Source organism: Tripterygium wilfordii, chromosome 23, assembly GCF_013401445.1.
Source record: "Tripterygium wilfordii isolate XIE 37 chromosome 23, ASM1340144v1, whole genome shotgun sequence".
Taxonomy (NCBI): Eukaryota; Viridiplantae; Streptophyta; class Magnoliopsida; order Celastrales; family Celastraceae; genus Tripterygium; species Tripterygium wilfordii.
In genome coordinates this window covers 9,148,368-9,169,874 of record NC_052254.1, presented here as the reverse complement: position 1 = coordinate 9,169,874, position 21,507 = coordinate 9,148,368, and the positions used below count along the sequence as shown (strand labels likewise).

General features: G+C 35.7%; 2 protein-coding genes across 3 annotated transcripts; one reads left to right on the top strand and one right to left on the bottom strand.

Annotated features, from left to right (window-relative positions):
• Positions 1 to 2,038: 2,038 nt before the first annotated feature.
• LOC119992857 (palmitoyl-acyl carrier protein thioesterase, chloroplastic-like) lies at positions 2,039 to 13,390 on the top strand. 2 transcript variants are annotated; one of them, XM_038839654.1, is made up of 9 exons: positions 2,039 to 2,181; positions 3,142 to 3,303; positions 8,696 to 9,167; positions 9,374 to 9,507; positions 10,705 to 10,818; positions 11,280 to 11,451; positions 11,517 to 11,585; positions 12,226 to 12,527; positions 13,095 to 13,390. In XM_038839654.1, the coding sequence occupies exons 2-8, from the start codon at positions 3,278 to 3,280 to the stop codon at positions 12,493 to 12,495; spliced, it is 1,257 nt and encodes a 418-aa protein (XP_038695582.1). In that variant the 5' UTR covers positions 2,039 to 2,181; positions 3,142 to 3,277; the 3' UTR covers positions 12,496 to 12,527; positions 13,095 to 13,390. The 2 variants fall into 2 exon arrangements, with proteins under 2 accessions (XP_038695582.1, XP_038695581.1); XM_038839653.1 differs by having other exon boundaries at positions 3,142 to 3,309; positions 8,702 to 9,167.
• A 375-nt stretch (positions 13,391 to 13,765) lies between these two features.
• Positions 13,766 to 15,057, bottom strand: LOC119992767. Its single transcript, XM_038839559.1, has 2 exons — positions 14,580 to 15,057; positions 13,766 to 14,334 (listed from the first exon to the last, which is right to left on the bottom strand). The coding sequence occupies exons 1-2, from the start codon at positions 15,055 to 15,057 to the stop codon at positions 13,766 to 13,768; spliced, it is 1,047 nt and encodes a 348-aa protein (XP_038695487.1).
• Positions 15,058 to 21,507: the final 6,450 nt, after the last annotated feature.

Here is a 21,507-nt window from a genome sequence, read left to right as displayed (position 1 = left end):
AAAAATCATAATATCTAATATTATAATACTTTAATTCAACAATCAACGTCAGCTTTTAGTTCCTCAAACACCTCTCAGCATCAGTTTTAAACTCAACTTTTTTTCTTCATAGTTTTATTGTTAGTATTGAAAATCAATTTAACCGTTCTATCAAACGAAGCCGAAGTAATTGAAGGTGAATTTTAGAGAAGTGAATTTCAAAGGCTATGTTAGTTTGTTCTCCTACTTTTCCATCAATGGCATGCACTACATTGACTACCTAGACCACATGAAATTTATAATTCTAACTATGAAAATGATGTTATTTTAAAAGTAATGACTGTGAATCGAATTTATGGAAAATGACAATTAACATCTTCCTCGGAAATTATCGATAGAATCTTTTGTAATCCTATTTTTATATTCCGGATTAAATTAGAAAATCAGAAGAAACGAAGTTCCGAGAAAGTCAAAACTTTAGAGTGAAACAGTAAGGAGTAGTGACAAAATGAAGGGCAAAAACGTAAATTGATAAAGAGAAATGTTGCCGAAATTGAGTTTTGAACGAGTGGCGGGAGAGGCAGATTGAAAGGGGACCGGTGCACCGGTGTGCATTTTTACACCATGAGATTGAGAATTTTATTGGACAGTTCAAATAAAATTATGGGGAATTCGTGGGGAAAAGGGTCTGCAATTTTTTTAAAAGAGAGGGAAGGTTCAAACCCTGATCACATCTAAGATACACCATCTTTACCATTCGAACTAGTGGGTCGGTGTAAAGGAATTATATTTGTTGTAATTAACTATAATTACCCCAAAATATTTTTTTTAAATTTTTTTTTGTGTGATTAGAACTTAGGAGTTAGTGATAGGGTTTAAGTTTTAGGAGTTAGTGTATAGTGTTGGGTTTAGGATTTAGTGTTTAGAATTCAAAATAATTTTTTTTAAATTGTTTTTTTGTGTTATTAGAACTTAGGCTTAGATTGAAAAATAAGGAATAGAGTAGAGTTAATGGAGGGGGACTCATGGGAGGGGGACTACCTTGACTTACCCGTACTTGAATAAGAGGTTGAGTTAAGGAGAGTTAATAAATGTGATTTACTAAATTTTATGGATGATTTTGGAAATATTAAATAAATTTTTCTCTCACCTCACAAACCCCCCAAATTGAAGGGTTACAAAATGTAGAATTGAAGAGTTAAGTGAGGGGGAACTTTCCTCCTCTTTCACCCTACTTAACTATCTTCTTTTACAATCCAAGTAAGGTGGAGTTAGGGTATAGTGTTGGGTTTAGGATTTAGGGTTTAATGTTTAAGATTTAGCGTTTAATGTTGAAGATTTAGCATTTAGGATTATTTTATCTTCAAAATCATCTATAATATTCCGACAAAAAATTTAACAAAAAAATTATTTGGGGGACTTTAAGGGGTAATTACAACTAATTATAGCTAGAGTAATTACACTCCCCTATACCGGATTTAGATGTGCATTATGGTGATGCCAAAGAAAAGCAAGAGGATGACGAGTCTGCTGTAATTTCATAATATGACAACTTTTTTAAAAAAATTTTAAAATTATATTTATATTTTGATCGATTTTACGAATCTAACAATATTTTTTTTGTTTGAAATAAACGAAATTCAAAATGAAAAGTGCATGATAATTATGAATTATTAGATATAAATTAAGACCAATAAATACATTTTTAATGTTTTGAATTTGATTTTATTTTGAAAAAAAATATTGTTGGATTCGTAAAACAGACCAAAATACATATATAATTCTTAAAAATTTTGAGACCTCTAATTGAATTGAGAGTGGGATATGATGTACAAATTTTATAGCAGAGCTTCGACAACCGAATATAGAGGAATGATGAGAGAAAAGTTAGTGAAAAAACACAAGAACAAAAAAAAAACCTAATGTTAAAATAAAAAAGTTTGAACGTCAAAAATTACCACAATCCCACGGTGTAAAAGTGCAATGTTCCCATCAATTCCCCTATATAATGTAGTCATTGAGAAGGCCAACTCCTTACCAAGAAGTAACAACCGCTGGCTCTAATCTCTCTCATTCAATATTTAAACAATAACAATAAACAGAAGAAAAACCGGAACGGCTAGGAGAGGAAGAAAATAAGGGAGAGAGGGAGTTTTTGAATTTTGTTCTGTGACGAGTTTTTGACATTTCTCTCTCACCGAGGTAAAGCTTTGTATTGTTTGGTTTTCTTTCTGGTTTCTCTCATTCACTCGTTTTTGATATGTTGTTTACGGAGAAATTCTGAGGTAACGAGAGCTGTGAGGGAGATTATGTATGTGCGGAAAGCTAGATGCTCACATTAATTAATTTCCTATTTGTGTTGGTTTTCTCATCTTCCAAAATCTGTACTTTCTCGGATTTTGATGGAATGATGAAATTTCCCTGATTCTGCTTTCCATTGTTAGCGTAAATGGTTTATTTGTTAGGTTTATTGTGTATTACGTAATTTGATTTCTTGGTCGTTGCTCTAACATCAGATCTGTTTTTTTTTTTTTCTTAGCTCCTGATGCGAGTTGGCTTGTTTTTATTTCATTGTGATTTACTGAAATTTTCATGTCTTCATTGTTCCTAACCTAATGAAGTGTTGAATCGGCCATCAAGGCATGCCAGTTCTTACATTTCTGCAAATCATCTTCTTTTCCGCAGTTCAATTCCTCCATGTCTGGAAATATTAGATTGTTGTGTGTACTGTATAATGTTCAAATGATCCTCTCCTGGTAAATTTTTTTCTGAGTTACCGGAGCCGGGAAATGGTGGAGGACCATAACCTAAGCTCGTGGAATGTCAAATTTAAAAGTCATTTAAAGTGAAGATACCCAACAAGGTTTCTGAACTTTCTGGATTGGCCTGTCTACTCTTCAAAGAGAATCTCGGAATACTCTTTTTGATATTAGACCTTAGTGTTATTTTCTTTATTTTTCATCTCAATATGCTTTTAGAATTTGTGTTCGTGTGATTCTTCTTTTTTATCATGAGAGCACAAAATCAGGTGAATTAAATCCCTATCAGTGGCAGAAATTGTCGATGGAATGAATGTTCAGCTTTGTTTTTAGCCTTTAGTTTCCTATTCTCTTGAACTGTAATTAGTTCTGATCGGCTAAATGGTTATTCAATGTTATGCAGAGATATGTTGGTGTCTGGTGAGATTTGCTGAGTATTCCTTGTTATCTTCACTATAAATTGTCATTTGAGAAGAAGACATTTGAAGAAATTTACTTAAGTCAGTACTCTGACCAACACGTTTGCAATTTATTTCATCATGGTTGTTACTGCTGCTACTGCGTCATTCTTGACAAGATTCAGTTCGTCTGGTCCCTTGAAACTTCATCTGCTTTCTTCGAGTTCTTCCTGCCCTTTCTGGTTATAGTCTTAAGTCTGACCTTGGGCTCATTCACACATGGGCCGGTTATTGAATTTGTTCTTATTTACTTTTTGGGCTTTCTTTTACTTGGATATCCTACCCAAGTCTTTGGGTCCACAATTGTTATTTATTTTATTTCACTTTTATGCTGTACAGTCTTGTCAACAATATTACCGTTGACAAGAGCAGGCAGTTCAAATTTGTATTTATAAGGCTTATAGCCGTTGCTTGTAACTCAACTCTTTTTACTGAATGATAATGAAAGCACATTTCTTACTTCTCTCTACTTCTTCCTTCTCTACTTCTTGCTTTTGATCTTCAATCTTCTGCAAACACTTTGAACTCTCAAAGTATAATATGGTATCGAAGCGAATGACACCTCCTGGTGTTCCACCATCTGTTCCACCACCTCCACCACTGGAAAATATGACTTCAGGCATGATCTCTGAAGTAAATGACTTGAGGACAAGTTCCCACTTTCCTTCAGGTATACCAGCAACAGTGATGCTTCCACAGATCCCTGTTCTTGCTGCATCTGCCAACAATGAAACATATACATCAGGTTTGTTCAACAATACCTACAATTCAAATATAAATTCAAATTCAGGCATTCTTGGCAATTTTATCTCAGGTATTCCATGTCCACCTTCTACCCACCCTATTTTTAATATTTCACCACCCATGCCATCAACTCACTACTGCCCAAATCCCACTCACCCCACTTTTAATGTCCCATCACACATTCCACCAACTCATTACAACCCCAACCTTTTTCAGAACCCGTATGCTCTCCTTCCAAATGACTTTTCCATCAGTAAACTAATCTCAATGGAGTTAGATGACAACAACTACTATGTATGGAGCTCAAACTTCATAAATGCAATGGAAGCAAGGAACAAAATTGGCTTCATTGATGGCAGCCTGACCATTCCAGACACTACGGACCCCAATTACCAACTATGGAAGCAATCCAATGGCCTGATCAAGACATGGATCACCAACTCAGTTTCTTCCAACATACTCAAAAGCACATCTGGATGGTCTACTGCCAAGGAACTATGGGATGATCTGAAGCACAGATATTCCATAGTTAATGAGACAAGGATCTATGAAGTTATTAGAGAAATCTCTAATATGAAGCAACAAGGCATGTCAGTGACTGATTATTATGCAAAAATGAAGACATTGTGGGATGAATTAAAAGAGTATCATGCAATACCAACTATCAAGTGTACTCAGTGCACTCTTGATATTCTCAAGCCTATCATGGACAAGAAAAATAAAGAAAAAGTCATGCAGTTTCTCATGGGGCTTAATGATAGCTACAGTGCTATTGTTAGTCAAATTCTTCTGCAAGATCCCTTCCCGGACATCAATAAAGCCTTCAACTTAGTTAGACAGGAAGAGAGAAAGCAGAAGTTAACAGAAAAGAGCCCCAGCATTTCCCAAGAAGCCATGGCCATGGCAGTGCAAAATTTTCAATCTTTTCAAAATAATGGAGCTTCCAAGTCCTTCAACAAAAGCAATGCACCTAAGAGAAATGCAGATGGAAATCAGAAATCCACTCAAAATACCAAGGAAGGTCTATTTTGCAACTATTGTAAAATGACAAATCACACAATTGACAAATGCTTCAGGATCCATGGTTATCCAAATCCACCCAACAACAATACCAGCAACACCAAGAAGTTCAAGCATACAAATTCAAATTACAAGAGTGGAAAAGCTCATGCAAATCAAGTCACTACAGAAACTGAGCAGAAACCAACTCTGGAATTCTCTGCAGACCAATGCCAACAAATCTTACAATTCCTGCAGAATCAGGGACATCAATCTAATGGATCACAAGGCATTCAATCTCAAGCTGCTTCAGTTTCAGGTATATCAAACTCAATTGATCATAAATGTTCAAATAAATGGCTTTTGGATAGTGGCGCATCAGATCATATTATCTGCCATGCATCATTATATACAACATGTCATCCTGTCACTCATGCATATGTGCACTTACCTAATGGACAAAGACATAACATTACCCATTTAGGCAAAGTCATCATATCAGACAAAATTACACTCAATAATGTACTCTGTGTTCCTTCTTTTAGTTTTAACCTTATCTCAGTTAGTAGATTAACTGAAAACAATAAATATGCTGTAATTTTCACACAAGGAAAATGTGAAATGCAGGACATAGCCACTTTGGAGAAGATTGGCTTGGGAATGGTGCTTAAGGGATTATATCTACTCAACAAAGATCACACTCAGTGTCTAGGACAATCCACTTTTGTTAATGCAGTTATTAGTTCAGAAACATGGCATAGAAGGCTTGGACATCCTTCTAAGAGCATTCATTCCCTAATATCTAATGTACCCAATATTGGTCCAGATTGTAAAGACTGCATTATGGGAAAATTTAAAAGAAAACCTTTTGGTATTAGTAATACTGTTTCCTCTGGTTCCTTTGATTTAATTCATATGGACATATGGGGACCTAATCCTATCACTTCCCTAGATGGTTTCAAATATTTTTTGACCATTGTGGATGACTATTCTAGAATGACTTGGATATACCTAATGAATTCTAAAAGTCAAACCAGAGATTACATCAAAGGTTTTATTAATTTTGTTAAAACACAGTTTAACACTAACATCAAAACAATTAGGTCAGATAATGGTCTAGAATTTAATATGGGAAATTTTTTTTTTCAACAAGGTATTCAACATCAAACTAGTTGCCCTTACACTCCACAACAAAATGGAGTTGTAGAGAGGAAACACCAACACATAATTAACACAGCTAGGACCCTTAGGATTCACAGTGGAGTTCCTGAGACCTTATGGTCCTTCTGTGTTCACATAGCTGTCACTCTCATCAATAGGTTACCAACTAGAACTCTAGATAAAAAATCTCCATATGAGATACTATATAAGAAACCTGTCATTTACACAGACCTAAGGGTCTTTGGTTGCTATTGCCTTGCTAAAGACAACAGACACTTAAGCTCAAAATTCCAACCTAAGGCAAAACCTTGCATATTCTTAGGTTATCCCTTAGGAACCAAAGGCTACAAACTATTAAACCTAGAGACTCAAGAAATTTTTGTATCAAGAGATGTTATTTTCCATGAAACAGAATTCCCTTTTCTGAAAAAAACACATATAGCAGAGTCTAATCATCCAAACCCAAACATCATTACAGAACAAACAAATGACACAGAAACTACTATCACTGGCAGATCCGCCAGAACAAAAAGACCTCCTGCATACTTAACAGATTATCATTGCAACACTATCACATCACATTCTCATCCATCTCATGAGCATTTTATTGCTGCTATTTCTATTAACAGAGAGCCTAAAAGTTACAATGAAGCATTAAAAGACAAAAAATGGTGTGATGCTATGAATTTAGAAATAAAGGCTTTAAAAGCTAACAAAACATGGGAATTAACCACTCTTCCTCAAGGTAGGAGAGCTATAGGATGCAAATGGATTTTTAAAATCAAATATAACTCTGATGGATCCATAGAGAGATACAAAGCTAGACTAGTAGCCAAAGGTTTTAATCAAAGTGAAGGATTTGACTATAAGGAGACTTTTGCTCCTGTTGTTAAAATAACCACAGTTAGGTTATTTTTGGCATTAGCTAGCATGCATCACTGGCATATCCAACATTTAGATGTGCACAATGCTTTCTTAAATGGAGATTTAGAAGAGGAAGTCTACATGAACATTCCTCCTGGTTATGAAAAACATAACCCTCAACTAGTTTGCAAACTTAAAAAATCCATCTATGGCCTTAAACAAGCTTCTAGGCAATGGAACACTAAATGTAGCCAAGCCTTACTAGACTTTGGTTTTAAACAAAGTAGAGCTGATTACTCTCTATTCTATTACTACAGTGGTACTAGTGTAGTTTTACTCCTTCTATATGTAGATGATATGGCATTAGGGGGCAATGACATCAATCTTATACAAAAAGTTAAAACATATATAGCTAATTGTTTTAAAATAAAAGACTTAGGTAAATTAAAATTTTTCTTAGGTCTAGAGATTGAAAGAATAGAATCTGGTCTTAGATTAAGTCAAAGAAAATACACATTAGATCTCATTAAAGACACAGGATTCATAGATGCCAAAGCTTGTAATAACCCAACAGACACCAACACTAAACTATCTAAGGACACAGGAAATATTCTAGATAATCCTTTACAGTATAGAAGACTCATAGGGAGACTAATGTATCTAACAATTACAAGACCTGATATCAGTTATGCTGTAAACACACTTAGCCAATTTATGAAAAACCCAACAGACCAACATTTAAATGTTGCTCATAAAATCTTAAAATATCTTCGAGGAACCATGAACATAGGCATTTTCTATCCTAGCACTAATAATTTGCAGATTCAAGCCTATTGTGATGCGGATTGGGCATCATGCAAAGACAGTAGAAGATCAGTAACAGGATATTGTGTAATGCTTGGAGATTCACTCATTTCCTGGAAATCCAAGAAACAAGTCACTGTATCCAGATCTTCTGCTGAAGCTGAATACAGAGCTATAGCCTCAGTTACAAGTGAGCTAAGCTGGCTATCCAACTTACTCAAAGAAATTAAACTGTTCCCAGTTCTCCCCATGTTCTTGCACTGTGACAGCCAAGCAGCGATTCACATCGCCCATAACCCTGTTTTTCACGAACGGACTAAACATATAGAATTGGATCTTCACTTCATCAGAGAGAAGATACAACAAGGAAAGATTAAACTCACGCATCTCAGATCAGAGGACCAACCTGGAGACCTCCTAACCAAAGCTCTCTCTGCTCATCGACTTCAATATCTACTCTCCAAGTTGAATTTGTCCCACCTTCAACTTGCGGGGGGGTGACAAGATTCAGTTCGTCTGGTCCCTTGAAACTTCATCTGCTTTCTTCGAGTTCTTCCTGCCCTTTCTGGTTATAGTCTTAAGTCTGACCTTGGGCTCATTCACACATGGGCCGGTTATTGAATTTGTTCTTATTTACTTTTTGGGCTTTCTTTTACTTGGATATCCTACCCAAGTCTTTGGGTCCACAATTGTTATTTATTTTATTTCACTTTTATGCTGTACAGTCTTGTCAACAATATTACCGTTGACAAGAGCAGGCAGTTCAAATTTGTATTTATAAGGCTTATAGCCGTTGCTTGTAACTTAACTCTTTTTACTGAATGATAATGAAAGCACATTTCTTACTTCTCTCTACTTCTTCCTTCTCTACTTCTTGCTTTTGATCTTCAATCTTCCGCAAACACTTTGAACTCTCAAAGTATAATAATTCTTCCCCGCTGCTTCTCCATCTGCCGAATCCACTGCAAAGTCTGCCAAGCTTGGTGCTCCCAATTTGGGAGGAATCAAGTCAAAGTCTGTTTCAGGTGGTGGTCTGAAAGTCAAGGCAAACGCCAAAGCTCCTTCTAAACTAAATGGTACCCCAGTTGGCTTGACATCTCCTGCAGAAAGAGTGAAGAATGTGAACAGTGTTCCATCACCAGCACCTAGAACATTTATCAACCAGTTACCTGATTGGAGCATGCTTCTTGCTGCTATCACAACCATATTGCTGGCAGCAGAGAAGCAGTGGATGATGCTTGACTGGAAGCCAAGGCGGCCTGATATGCTAATCGATCCTTTTGGCTTAGGTAAAATTGTTCTGGATGGTCTTGTATTTCGGCAGAACTTCTCGATCAGATCATATGAAATTGGTGCTGATCGTACGGCATCCATAGAGACGTTAATGAATCATTTACAGGTACTATGGGAAATTTTCTTATTTTGATCGTGGGTCTGAAAATATATTCGAGAAATAGTTATCCTGCTAGTGATGTTAAAACCACTTCGTTGAAAACTGAATTTCAATTCGTGCAGTTTGTCCTTTTTTTAAACTGTGACAATTTATTTTGGCTATATCTACTAACAAGTAACAAGTCGTGACTTGATTTCCCCTTTGGCTGCCAGGAAACGGCCCTCAATCATGCTAAGAGTGTAGGTCTTCTTGGTGATGGGTTTGGTTCCTCCCCAGAGATGAGCAAAAGAAACCTGATATGGGTGGTCACTAGAATGCAGGTTCTTGTAGATCGTTATCCTATGTGGTAAGCCATAACCTCTTGTCTTGTAGTTACCACTCTATATTCAAGTTGCAGATTTTATCTCTTAATCTTTCTAAATTTTTTGTTGGGCTTCGTTGTTTCGGTGCTATTTCATTAACAATTTGTTGCTATATTCGCTACCTTCCAACTTTTTTAATTAACTAGGTTTTTAATGCTGCCATAAGATATGCATTTACTCTTGAATCCGTTTTGCTATTTCTGCCATCTTTATGGGCTAGATACACGTCCAAGTGTTAAGCTTTTGTCTTTCTATAAAAATCTCATGGAAATGTACCATTTTCTAGTTAGGAATATTCAGGCAGTGGTGAAGCTCTAGTGATTTAACACATGTCTCTGTGTGTCTTCTAATTTACATTAGAAGTAATTCTGTTCTTATGCAGAAAGTCTCCAGCACTATGTCAAAAAAATTGCTTTTATTAACTTATTTTATTTAATCGCAATACTCTTAAGTAGGTCCTGTACCTTGTATGACCAACGCATTTTTGGTCATCCTAGACCTGAAAATAGAACAGTTTAGAATTACATGGTTTGACAACTTGACCCAACCTGGTAAAGCACTGGTTAAGTTAGACCGCAATTTGAGGGAGAATTCGTAAACCGTTTGGTTAGTGGGAAAAGTACTAGAACGCTTTTCCAAATGTCCACAATTTCTGCATGCTGTAACAGAATCACTGGTTATGTTTTTTAGAGTTAGTCTTTGCTTTAGGAATTATGTCTTATGAGTTATGATGACTGTTTTATATTGCTTTTCACATTAGTTCACTGAATTCCCTATTGCCATACGGTTGAGTATATCCATGGAAATTCGATTCATGCTTTTGACATCTGTTCAGAAGCTTCAGTAAACTAAGGCCTTTTTGTATTGGCATAAATTTACAAATTCATATTTTTTTTTTCCATCATCTTCATAGAAGTATGAGGTTAATCATTGTATATCTCTGACCTTGAAAACTAATTGGGCATCCTTTAGTAGTCAACTGGCCTAAATAATTGTCGCTGTCTATTTTGATACTATCTGTTGCAGCTGATGTTATTATTTTTTGAAAAAAAAAACTTATGCAAGGTTGTTATACATGGAAAATAAGGGGGCATTAAATATAAAAATTCATTTTTGGGATGAGTATGGAATTCATTTTTGGGGTTTAAATTCTAATGCTCCGAATGTATTTCATCTTACAGGGGTGATGATGTTCAAGTATATACTTGGGTGAGTGCATCAGCAAAAATTGGTATGCGTCGTGATTGGCTTGTTTGCGATGGAAAAACTGGTGAAACTCTAGCTCGAGCTTCCAGGTAATAAGTTGTACTGAAGATTTATCCCTTATTTTTTTTAACCTTTCATAGAATCTGACTCTTAAAAATGCTGTGCATTTAAATTTACTTGTTCTCATGTGCGGGCATGTCTCGAATTAGTTTAAACTTTAAACAAATTGATCAATTATTTTTATATAATTTTCAAAATTTCATGCACATTTCTAGCAATAACTACGGAATGCTGTAGCACAAATTTCAAATACATTTTCAGTTATTCTAAACAGTACACTGTCACTCGGTCAGTATTCATTCTAAAAAGTCTTGTATTTGTATTTATATTTAAATGTAAGTATTTTTGTTTGATATGGCAGTATAGCACGTCATAAGATGCATAACCTGTGAATTGTTGACAGAAGCAAATTTTCACTATATTGTGATAGAGTATAATAAGAATTATCAAAAACAGTATGTAATATGTTGTTTGTTTTGATTATCTTCAGTGTTTGGGTGCTGATGAATAAACTGACAAGGAGATTATCCAAGATTCCAGAAGAAGTTAGAGGGGAAATTGAGCCTCGTTTTTTGAATAGTGATCCTGTTGTTGATGAGGACAACAGAAAACTACCAAAACTTGATGACAATACGGCGGATATTGTCCGTGGAGGTTTAACAGTAAGTCAAAGGTTTTACCTTTTTTTTTTGTATGAGTCAAAGGTCTTACTTTATCTATTCTGCAGCCTAGATGGAGCGATTTAGATATCAACCAGCATGTTAACAATGTGAAGTACATTGGCTGGATCCTTGAGGTAAAATCTTTTGGCCTGAGAAATTTTTTATTTTTCATCCTATATGGGATATCTGCTTGTCTAAATAAGCTTCCTATTTGGCAAAATTGAATTATCTTGTCTTTGGATAAATGAATGCTGATAAACGAGCCTTGAACTGACAGTGTTTGATACTTGGCTTAGCACTGTGTTTATTTTGGCATTTTCCGAGATATTGGTATCTCAGTACATGCATTGCACATTACAATATTTTATATTATTTAATGAAGCAGCTTTAAACTGATGGCCAGATTACAGACTTTTCACGTCCAGAAAAATGCTTTGATAATCTATGAATGATTTTTTTTTGTTGAAAGGCCATTTGTCTTATCTGACTAGTTTGACCAATTGGTAAATTCAATGTTCAGCCTCCATTATAGGAGGCTTTCTACCAAAGTTAAGATTCTATATTGAGGAATAAAGGAGCCATTGTCAGATTTTAAAAAAAAATAAGGAAAAAAAAGAGGACAATTTGTGAAGGTGTCATATGAAATGTCAACACATTGGCTAAGGTTACCATTAACAGTGTACTTTATGATGGCTTGTTTTTCAAGTATGCAATGTAAATTTTTGCCCTTTGATTGTAAAATTTATTTTTTCTTTATGATGCTGGTTATTGCAGAGCACTCCACCGCCAATCCTTGAGAGTCACGAGCTTTCTTCCTTGACTCTAGAATACAGGAGGGAATGTGGAAGGGACAGTGTGCTGCAGTCCCTAACAGCTGTTTCTGGTGCTTCCATAGGAAATTTGGGAAATGCTGGTGATATTGAGTGCGAGCACTTGCTTCGCCTTGAGAAGGGAGCTGAGATTGTGAGGGGAAGGACTGAATGGAGGCCCAAACATGCCAAAGACTTTGGCATTGTGGGTCATGTTCCAGCAGAGAATGACTAGGAGTATCAAATTCTTTGCAGAAAGCTGGAATGGTTGGTTCTCTCTTCTTTGCTGGCGTCTCACTCACATAGTCACATGGCTTGTGTAGAATCCTCAATCCACCCATATATATATATATATGTATGTATGTATATGTTCGTTTTAGAGAGAAAAAGGAGGAAGCTCTTGAGCTCTTGTAATTAGATTTTGCTCTAGACACTTTCCCCATCAAATTAGTTGTCTCAATCAATTAGTGAAGGTTGGTCCTTCCTTGGCTTTGTCTGTGGAGTGTGGTCTATAATCATTTGTTGGGTTTCCAACTGTGTTTAGCTGTGTGGATGAATTAATGTAGCCTTCTTTAGTAGTACAACTTGCACAAGTGTATATTCTTGTTCCATGCTCTTTCGAAATCAAAGGAAGGACAGGTAGGGGATATGAATTGTTTGCTTCTATGAGTAAATTCTTTCTTACTTTTCCAACCAAAGAAAAGTAGGTATCGTGAAAGCATGACTGTCTGTCTCTCCAGGTTTTGTATGTTTGCCTAATGTGAGCTTCTTGTTAATTATTGTGCTGCCAAGTGCTAACTATGATGAATTAATGCTCTGTGTTGTTTTGTCCAGAAATGCAGGTGTACTGCAGCGTTGATTTTGGCACTTTGGACCACATAGATTCTCTGTTCCAAGGCCTTCAACAAAATCTAGTGGAAATAACCAAAGCCACAAGAAAAGACTAGTTGACTCTTTAGTTCAGATTCATATGTTGATGACAATGGAGGGTGCATAACAACCCAGGTGGTGATATGGTTTCATTTTTATTTTGTTGACAAACATCACTTTCAGGAACAAAAAATTTAATCTCCTTCTTCATGCCCCGCCAATAAAACCCTCTTTTTAGCTTGTGATAAGTGTTTATGACACTAGGGTGTTCTACAATTGGTGTTGCATGAAATTCATGAAATATCCTTCTTTTCCAGGAAGATGTAGGACTTAATACAATCATGTTCTTGTATTTAAGGAAACCATTGTCCATGTGGAACCAAGACACCATTGATGAATCTTTTGAAGGTGGCTATTTGTACTCCATGGATTCTCATTCACATCCCAAAACTAAAAAACCCCATTAAAATTTAATCTGATCTGAATACACTCTTTTTTTAAATTTTTTTTAAGAAACCGAATACACCCCAAATATAGTTGTAACTAGAAAAACAGAGCATTAACTTAGCATAGAGCCTTTGCATTAACTTGGCATAAAACCTAATCATCCAACAAACATAAAAGTAAGTCAAGAACTAACAACTAAGATATAAACAGCTGCACCAATCTATGAACTCAACATAGTTGTTGTGTACATGGTGGAAAATAAGCTTCTTGAACTTGTCTATTCTTGAAGAAAACAACTCTGCCCATCTTGTTGCACTTTCATTGTGATGATCAGTCCACATTTTGGACACTAGAGGTATTAGACAATCTGGTAGAAGCTCCATCCTTACAAAGTGCGACCCGTTGATGTAGCCAAATACCAACATCCTCTGCTTGTCCTCCACTGGTACATCACCCCTTAGAGGAAAAAAGGATAGACATTGTCCCTTTGAAATCAACAGTACTACAACATTTTGACACGATGATATGACGTTTCCCATATATGACATAATCATCCAGTTCTTACCATCCGTAAACTTATCATAGCACTCCAAACTCAATAGCAACTCTGTTGTGCTGGAAAATGGTGACAGAACTTTGTTATAAAGTTCTCCATACTTGTGAAACTCGGCTGTAAGATCTTTGTTTACTATCTTCCAACCATCATTGTCCCAACCATAGAAAGATGCTACAACTCTGAATCCACAGTGACTATCCCCTAGTACATCAATAATGTTAGATATATAAGGATGGAAAAAAAAATCAGGAAATTGTGTTACCCAACTTGCAGTGTTTGCCCCCTTGTCCTATATACTCTCAACTTTGGCACTAACTTTTGCTTTTTTTAAACTTGTGTCTTTGGGTTTGACTTTGTTTGTGACTCCTTCACGCTATGAGCTAAAAATTGTGAGCTCTGAGTTGGCCCAACATCTTCAAAAAAATATGACTCTACTGCATGCTCACATGCAGAAGGTTCTCTCTTGGTAGATTTCTCCTCTGCAAGGCTGCCTTTAAAACTCCTCTGCCCTTTCTTCCTCCCTCTCTCATTAACCTTCTGTTTTGGCTCCAATATAGAGGTGCTACTAGCCTGACCTATGTACTGAAGTTGCCTCTTGATCGCCATCTTTTGAGGTATTACGATAGATGCAAATGTGGACCAAACCACATCCATCTCCATATTTATTGTCACATCATCTCTGAGGGCTTCAATAAAAGGTGTTATGCTAAATTTTTTCCAAAAATTGAGGACATCATTGAGTGGAATGTTGTGGCCTTCTTGTTGATATTGTGTGAGCATGTGAGCACATGGCAATCCAAGACACAACAAAGGTCTGTATGTACATACATTAGACTGCATACCTGTGTTGCCAATGGAAGCCAATTCAGATTCAATCTTCACTAGTGCAGCAGTGGACACAACATCCACTAACTCCTTATACATGAATGTCCTTGATTGGAACCCTAGTTAGATTGTCTTAAAATGATGCCTTAATGTCAATAACTTGACCTTGAAACAACAAATGTATATGTGTCAAAGATTGTGCAAATCCCCCCACTGATGTTGACACATATTTCTTCAACTTGGAATGAACTACCCTCAACTCTGTTGGCGATTGTGTTATCTAGATGAAAATATTGATCAACATAACCACCCAAAATAAGGGTATGATATAGCATGAATTTCAAGGTCTGAATTGGACACCTTCTCTATAAATTTTGGGGTGAACTCTTTTTCTAAATTGACAGAAAAAGAATTGGAATTACATATCCTAGACAATGCATCAACTGCTACATTGTCAGCTCCTTTCCTATACTGGATTTCATAGTCAAATCCTAAGAGTTTGGCTACCCACTTTTATTGAAATGAAGTGGCAGCCTTTTGTTGAAGGAAGTATTTTAGACTACAATGGTTTGTTCTAATAATAAAATGTCTCTCTTGAAGGTAATGTTGCCATTTCCTAACTGTTGAAACTATGGCAGTAAGCTCCTTCTCATATATTCATAATGCTTGACTTTTTTGGCCCAAATGCTTGACTAGAAAAAGCTATAGGTCCCCCCTTTTGCTGGAACTCAACCCCTATGCCATTACCAGATGCATCACACTCAAGAATCCCCTCAATTCCTTGACATTTCGGTATAGGCCAATCTATACTGCTTTAACCTTGGTGTTGAAACACAATCATCGAAGACTACATGGCCTAAATATTTCACTTTCATCTGCCCAAAAGCACACTTCTCCTTCTTGACCAGCAGATCATGTTGTTGTAATATGTCAAAAGTTCTTAAATCTCACAAATCGAACACCCAAGAAGCACTGTATACTAGAATATCATCAAAGAAAATCAAAATTGGTTTCGTAAGTAGTGGTTTGAAAATGTCATTCATTAAGGACTGGAAAGTGGTAGGTGCATTGGTGAGGCCAAACGGCATTACTATGAATTCATAATTCCCTTCATGAGTTCTAAAGGTAATTTTTTCAATGTCCTCATTACACATTCTAATATGGTGATAACTAGACCTCAAGTCTAATTTTGAATAATATCTAGATCCATACAACTAATCCAAAAGATCACCAATCAATGGAATAGGGTATTTATCCTTGATTTTCAGTTGGTTTAATTCCCTATAATCCATACACATACGCCATATGCCTTCTTTCTTCTTAACAAGCAGAATAGGAGAAGAAAAAGGGTTATGACTAGCTCTTGTGAAACCAACTCCTTTACTGCTCTTTCAATTTATGTTTTCTAGATTGGCCCATAATGATAAGGTCGTATGCTAGGAGGTTGAGAACCATAGAGTAAGGTTATTCTATGATCCTACATTCTCTCAGAAGGTAGAAGATGGGGATTGAAAAATAGAGTCATAATAAGATAATAGCTTCTGCAACTCCTCTATTTGAGTAGCAGATAAGTAAGGGATAGAAGTACTTTGTTGCCTAAGAATATAACCACATACCAATACTAGTACTCTATAGAATCTTCTTCACTGGATGCAGATATACTTCTTGAACAAAAGGTTTATTATGATTTACCCTATTTAACTGATAAGTTCTACTATCCACCGTAGAATCCATTGTACATTATTGGAAATCCCATAATATTGGTCTAACAGCAGATAATCACTGCACTCCTAAAACCATATCACAACCTCCTAAAGGCAGTACATAAAAACTTACTTCACAATTATATTTGTCCATAGTTAGAGGAATAAACTTACAACAATCCATGCTCTTGACTTTTTTACCATTAGCAATCATAACCTCAAATTCAAAAGTATTCTCCAAATAACCATTCAAATGTTTGATAAACTTGGAATCAATGAAATTGTGTGTACTCCCTAAATCTATCAAAACTATCACAAGTTGACTTTTAACCATTCTCTTCACCTTCATGGTTTTAATAGATGCTACAGAAACTATTCCATAAAAAGAACTAGAGCTCAATTCCATATGTTGACATTCATATAATAAGCTATCACTAATGATTTCCTACCCTTTCCTATATCCTCATTAACTTCTTCTACATCATCTGAAAAATCTACCTCCATTAACAAAAGTTAATTTTTAGCACATTTATTACCCATACTATACTTTTCATCACAATAAAAGCATAGTCCTTTAGATCTCCTATCCTGAAACTCCTCAAGAGTTATCTTCTTATTAAGTACTACAGGCATTGACGTTTTTTTGAGTAGAAAATACTGCACTTTTATTAAGTGTATTTGCAGTAAGAGGACCTTTAGACAGTACTGGTGTAGACACTAATGGAGCATAATTAGGTTTTACACAAGAAATATTTTTGTTATTGTTCATACGAAGATGACTCAATTTGGAATCAATCTGGAAAGCTGAGGTTATAGCATCACGCACAGTGTCAGCTTTGAGGAGTTTAACATCATACCTCAATTCAGGCTTAAGTCCTCCAAGAAAATAACTCTTTAACTGTGCAGGACTAATTCTAGTAGTTTTGTTGCCAAACGCCTGAACTCAATAACAAATTCTTTTAGATTACTAGTTTGCTTTAACTTGAATAAAGACTCTGTACAGTCTTCGAACTCTGAAGGCCCATATTCTTTACAGAAGGCTTTCATAAAATCTTCCTAAATAGGAGTCGAATGTAGACAATCTACCCACCTGAACCATTGTAGAACCTCATTTTCCATATTAAAGAACACAATAATCACCTTTTGATTATCAAGAATACCGAAGTAAGAGAAATATTGTTCGACCCTATAAATCCAGACTAAGGATCATCGCCTTCATAGAATGAGGAAATTCCACCTTTCGATAAGCATTTCTCACAGGTTGAGCACGATTATTTGAGCTTCGTTGATCAATTTGCTCAAATAGTCTTGTGGAACGATTTAACCCTAACTCAGAGCGTTTCTTGTCTTCAATTGGCTCTTGATCTTGCTGTGACACTTTGAGTTTGCCCTTGCACTTTATAGTAGACATCTTAGCTTCGATATGTGTCCCGATCAAGATCGGTAGTTTTGCAAACTCATTTATGCATAAAAGTTTGAAAATTTTGGAAACTTTCCAACGCCATCGCGAACTTCTCGATGCTAGCTTCCATGGCGGCTCTTGTGGTCTTGCACGGCCTAGGAAGCATCGACTCGTCATTTTGATTGAAGAAATCCACGTCGGACTCGCACTTAGTGCAGACTCAGAGTTGACTCGACCGAGTTCGCTTCAGACTCGGTTAAAATGAGTAAGACTCAATCAACACAGGTGTGACGAGGACTGACTCTTTACGACACGTCTAGCTCAGCTTTTGAGAGAGAACCATTCTGCTATCTGTCGAGAGAAAGTCATTTTGTTGTTCGTAGGGGTGTCCACAACCGATCCACAACCAAAAAACTGATCCGTAACCGTGGTTATTCGATTTTCGGATATGGTTTTTCGGTTATGGTTTTGGATATGGTTATGATTTTAGTAAATATTTGGATATTTTTGCGGTTATGGTTTTTTCGGTTACGGTTATGGTTATAACCGAAAAAACTGAATAATATTAATATAGATTATATGAATATATATTAAATTAGAATATATATATATATATATATATATATATATATATATAAGTTACATATTGGAATATAAGACTATAGGAGGCAGTAGTATTTGTAAAACTCTTATTATATCTTCATTACAAATTATAAATTAAGATTGATTAGTTGAAACTCATGGTGACTTTATCATTTTAAAATTCATATAAATTAAGAAAGATTATTATTAAAGCGAAAGTGGGGAGGCACCTTCATGTATTTTTTTTTCTTTATCATATTATTTCTCTCGGTATTGTAAATTTATTTTTCTATAATTATGATGAGATAATACATTTATTATCATTATCATGAATTTTTATTAAACTTTGTTAGATGGAGTTGGAGTCGATCATGGACTATTTTCTCACTCTATTTGAGATTTATTCATACTTTTTCCATTTCTTCAAAAACCGAAAACCTATCCGATCCGATCCGATCCGAAAAATATGGTTATTTCGATTTGGTTATCCAAAATACATGATTTGGTTATAGATTCTAAAATATCATAACCGAATCGATTCGGACATTTCGGTTATAGTTAAAAACCGAACCGAAAACCGAATGGACACCCCTAGTTGTTCGTAGAGAGATATACCCATGCTAGAAAATTGTAGATGATGGCACTTGACAGGGAAAAATCTAAATAAATTGGCTTTTCAAAATAAATGGGGCCAACCCATAAAATGTGACAAACTCTTTTGGCAAGGATTAATATTGTTTGGCCCAAAACATAACAAATGACACACACTCATGGGCTCAACTAAACAAATTATAAGCCATTAGTATTGATGGGGCCAACTAGGTTAAGATAGTAATACAAACAGACTAGCCCATGTGCAATGAACTCATACCAAAAGACCAGCCCATGTAGCAATACTAATACCAAATACTAGGGCTGCGTGCGCAACAAACTTCTAAAGCAGTGGTGCAATCGTGAAGCCGTGAAGAGGATTGTGATTTTGAAAGACTTTTCTTCTGGACCTTCTTGTGAAGCGAAGGTATTTTATGATTTTGTTATTTGAGCACATGATGAGTTCTAGTGGGAATAATGCTGATGGTAATGACCCTAATTATCCCTTTTGGAGATAATGTAAAGGTGTTGGAGAAACGTGAGAAAAAGGGAGGAAACATTAGATTTCAATGTAATTTTTACAATAAAAATTATGTGGAATTTTATTCACTTGTTCTAGCTCATCTCATTAAGATCAAAGGACAAGGGATAGCTTCTTGCAATGTTATGACTCCTCAAACGAAGTTTAAGATGCAAACACTTAATAAAGAAGCTGAAGACTTGAAGAAATTGAGATCCGTACATGTCCCACTACCACCTACTTCAAGTCAAACCCATAGTGTGGATACTAGTGGAAATTTTGTTATGGGAGAAATAGGATCATTCGGAATGTCGAATTTTCAAGCAAAAAAAGAAAGGGCTTTACTAATTTAGTTTTGGCAAAAGCTTTCAACAATGAAGCTTGAGAGCAGTTGAGGAGCGAAATAGCAAGGATATTAAATTCCTCGGGGTTGTCATTTCACTTGGCCAGAAATCTTCACTACATAAATTCCTACACATTCGCATCCAATAACAATATTTTGGGCTTTATTTCACCGGGTTACAATGCATTAAGGACTACATTGCTTCAGAAAGAGAGGGCTAATATTGAAACATGTTAGTGTCAATCAAAGACATTTGGAGTGAAAAAGGCTTGAGTATTGTCTCTGATGGATGGGGCATCCTCAGAGAAGACCACTTATCAATATTATGGATGTAACTAAGAGTGGTCCAATATTTTTAAGAGCTGTAAATTGTGAAGGTGAATTCAAAGATCAATTTTACATTGCCAATTTGTTGAAAGCGGCTATTACTGAGATTGGACCAAGAAGCGTGGTTCAAGTTGTTACTGACAATGCCCTAGTGTGCAAGGCTGCAGATATGATCATTAAGTCACAATTTCCTCACATATTTTGGATACCTTGTGTTGTTCACACATTAAATCTTGCTCTTAAGAATATTTGTGCTCCCAAAAATTCTGAAGCTAACCATATTGCTTATCAAGTGTGTCGTTGGATAAGTGATCTTGCAAAGGATGCGGTGCTAGTAAATAATTTTAAGCACTAATCATTCTATGAGATTAGCAATGTTCAACAAATTTGTGCCTTTTGCTTTCCATTGTTGAAACAAGATTTGCCTCTACTGTTGTGATGTTAAAAAGATTTAAAAGCTCATCAAGCATGGTTTGAAAGAATTGATGATTTCTAATGAGTGGGATTCATAGAGTAGATGATGTGGAAAATGCTCAATATGTGAAGGAAACTATTTTGAATGATATTTGGTGGGACATGGTTGATAAGGTCATTTCCTTCATTGCTCTAGTGAATGAGATTCTTTGGTTTGCAGATATAGATAAGCCTACTCTTCATCTAAGATATGATATGTGACATTATTTGATTGAGAGAGTGCGAGCATCTATATACCGCTTTGAAGAATCAAGCTTTTATTTCGTTGTTTGTTCCATTTTTGTTGATAGACGGAACAAGAGCAACACTCTACTTCATTGCTTAGCTCATTCATTAAACCCAAGGTAAATTTTTTTAATTACAAATTTGTAACAACTTCTTATTCTATTGAAAGTATTAAAATATCTTATATGACCTTTTCGGCTTTTTCATATTAATTTATAGGTATTGTAACAAGAAATGGATTGATGGTGCTCCAAATCGTGTTCCTTCCCATAAAGATTTAGGAATTTGAAATGAAAGGAACAAATGTTTGATGAGGTACTTCCCAGATGATGATGAAACGAAGAACGTAATTGTGGAGTTTGCCAATTTCTTTGGTTTTATG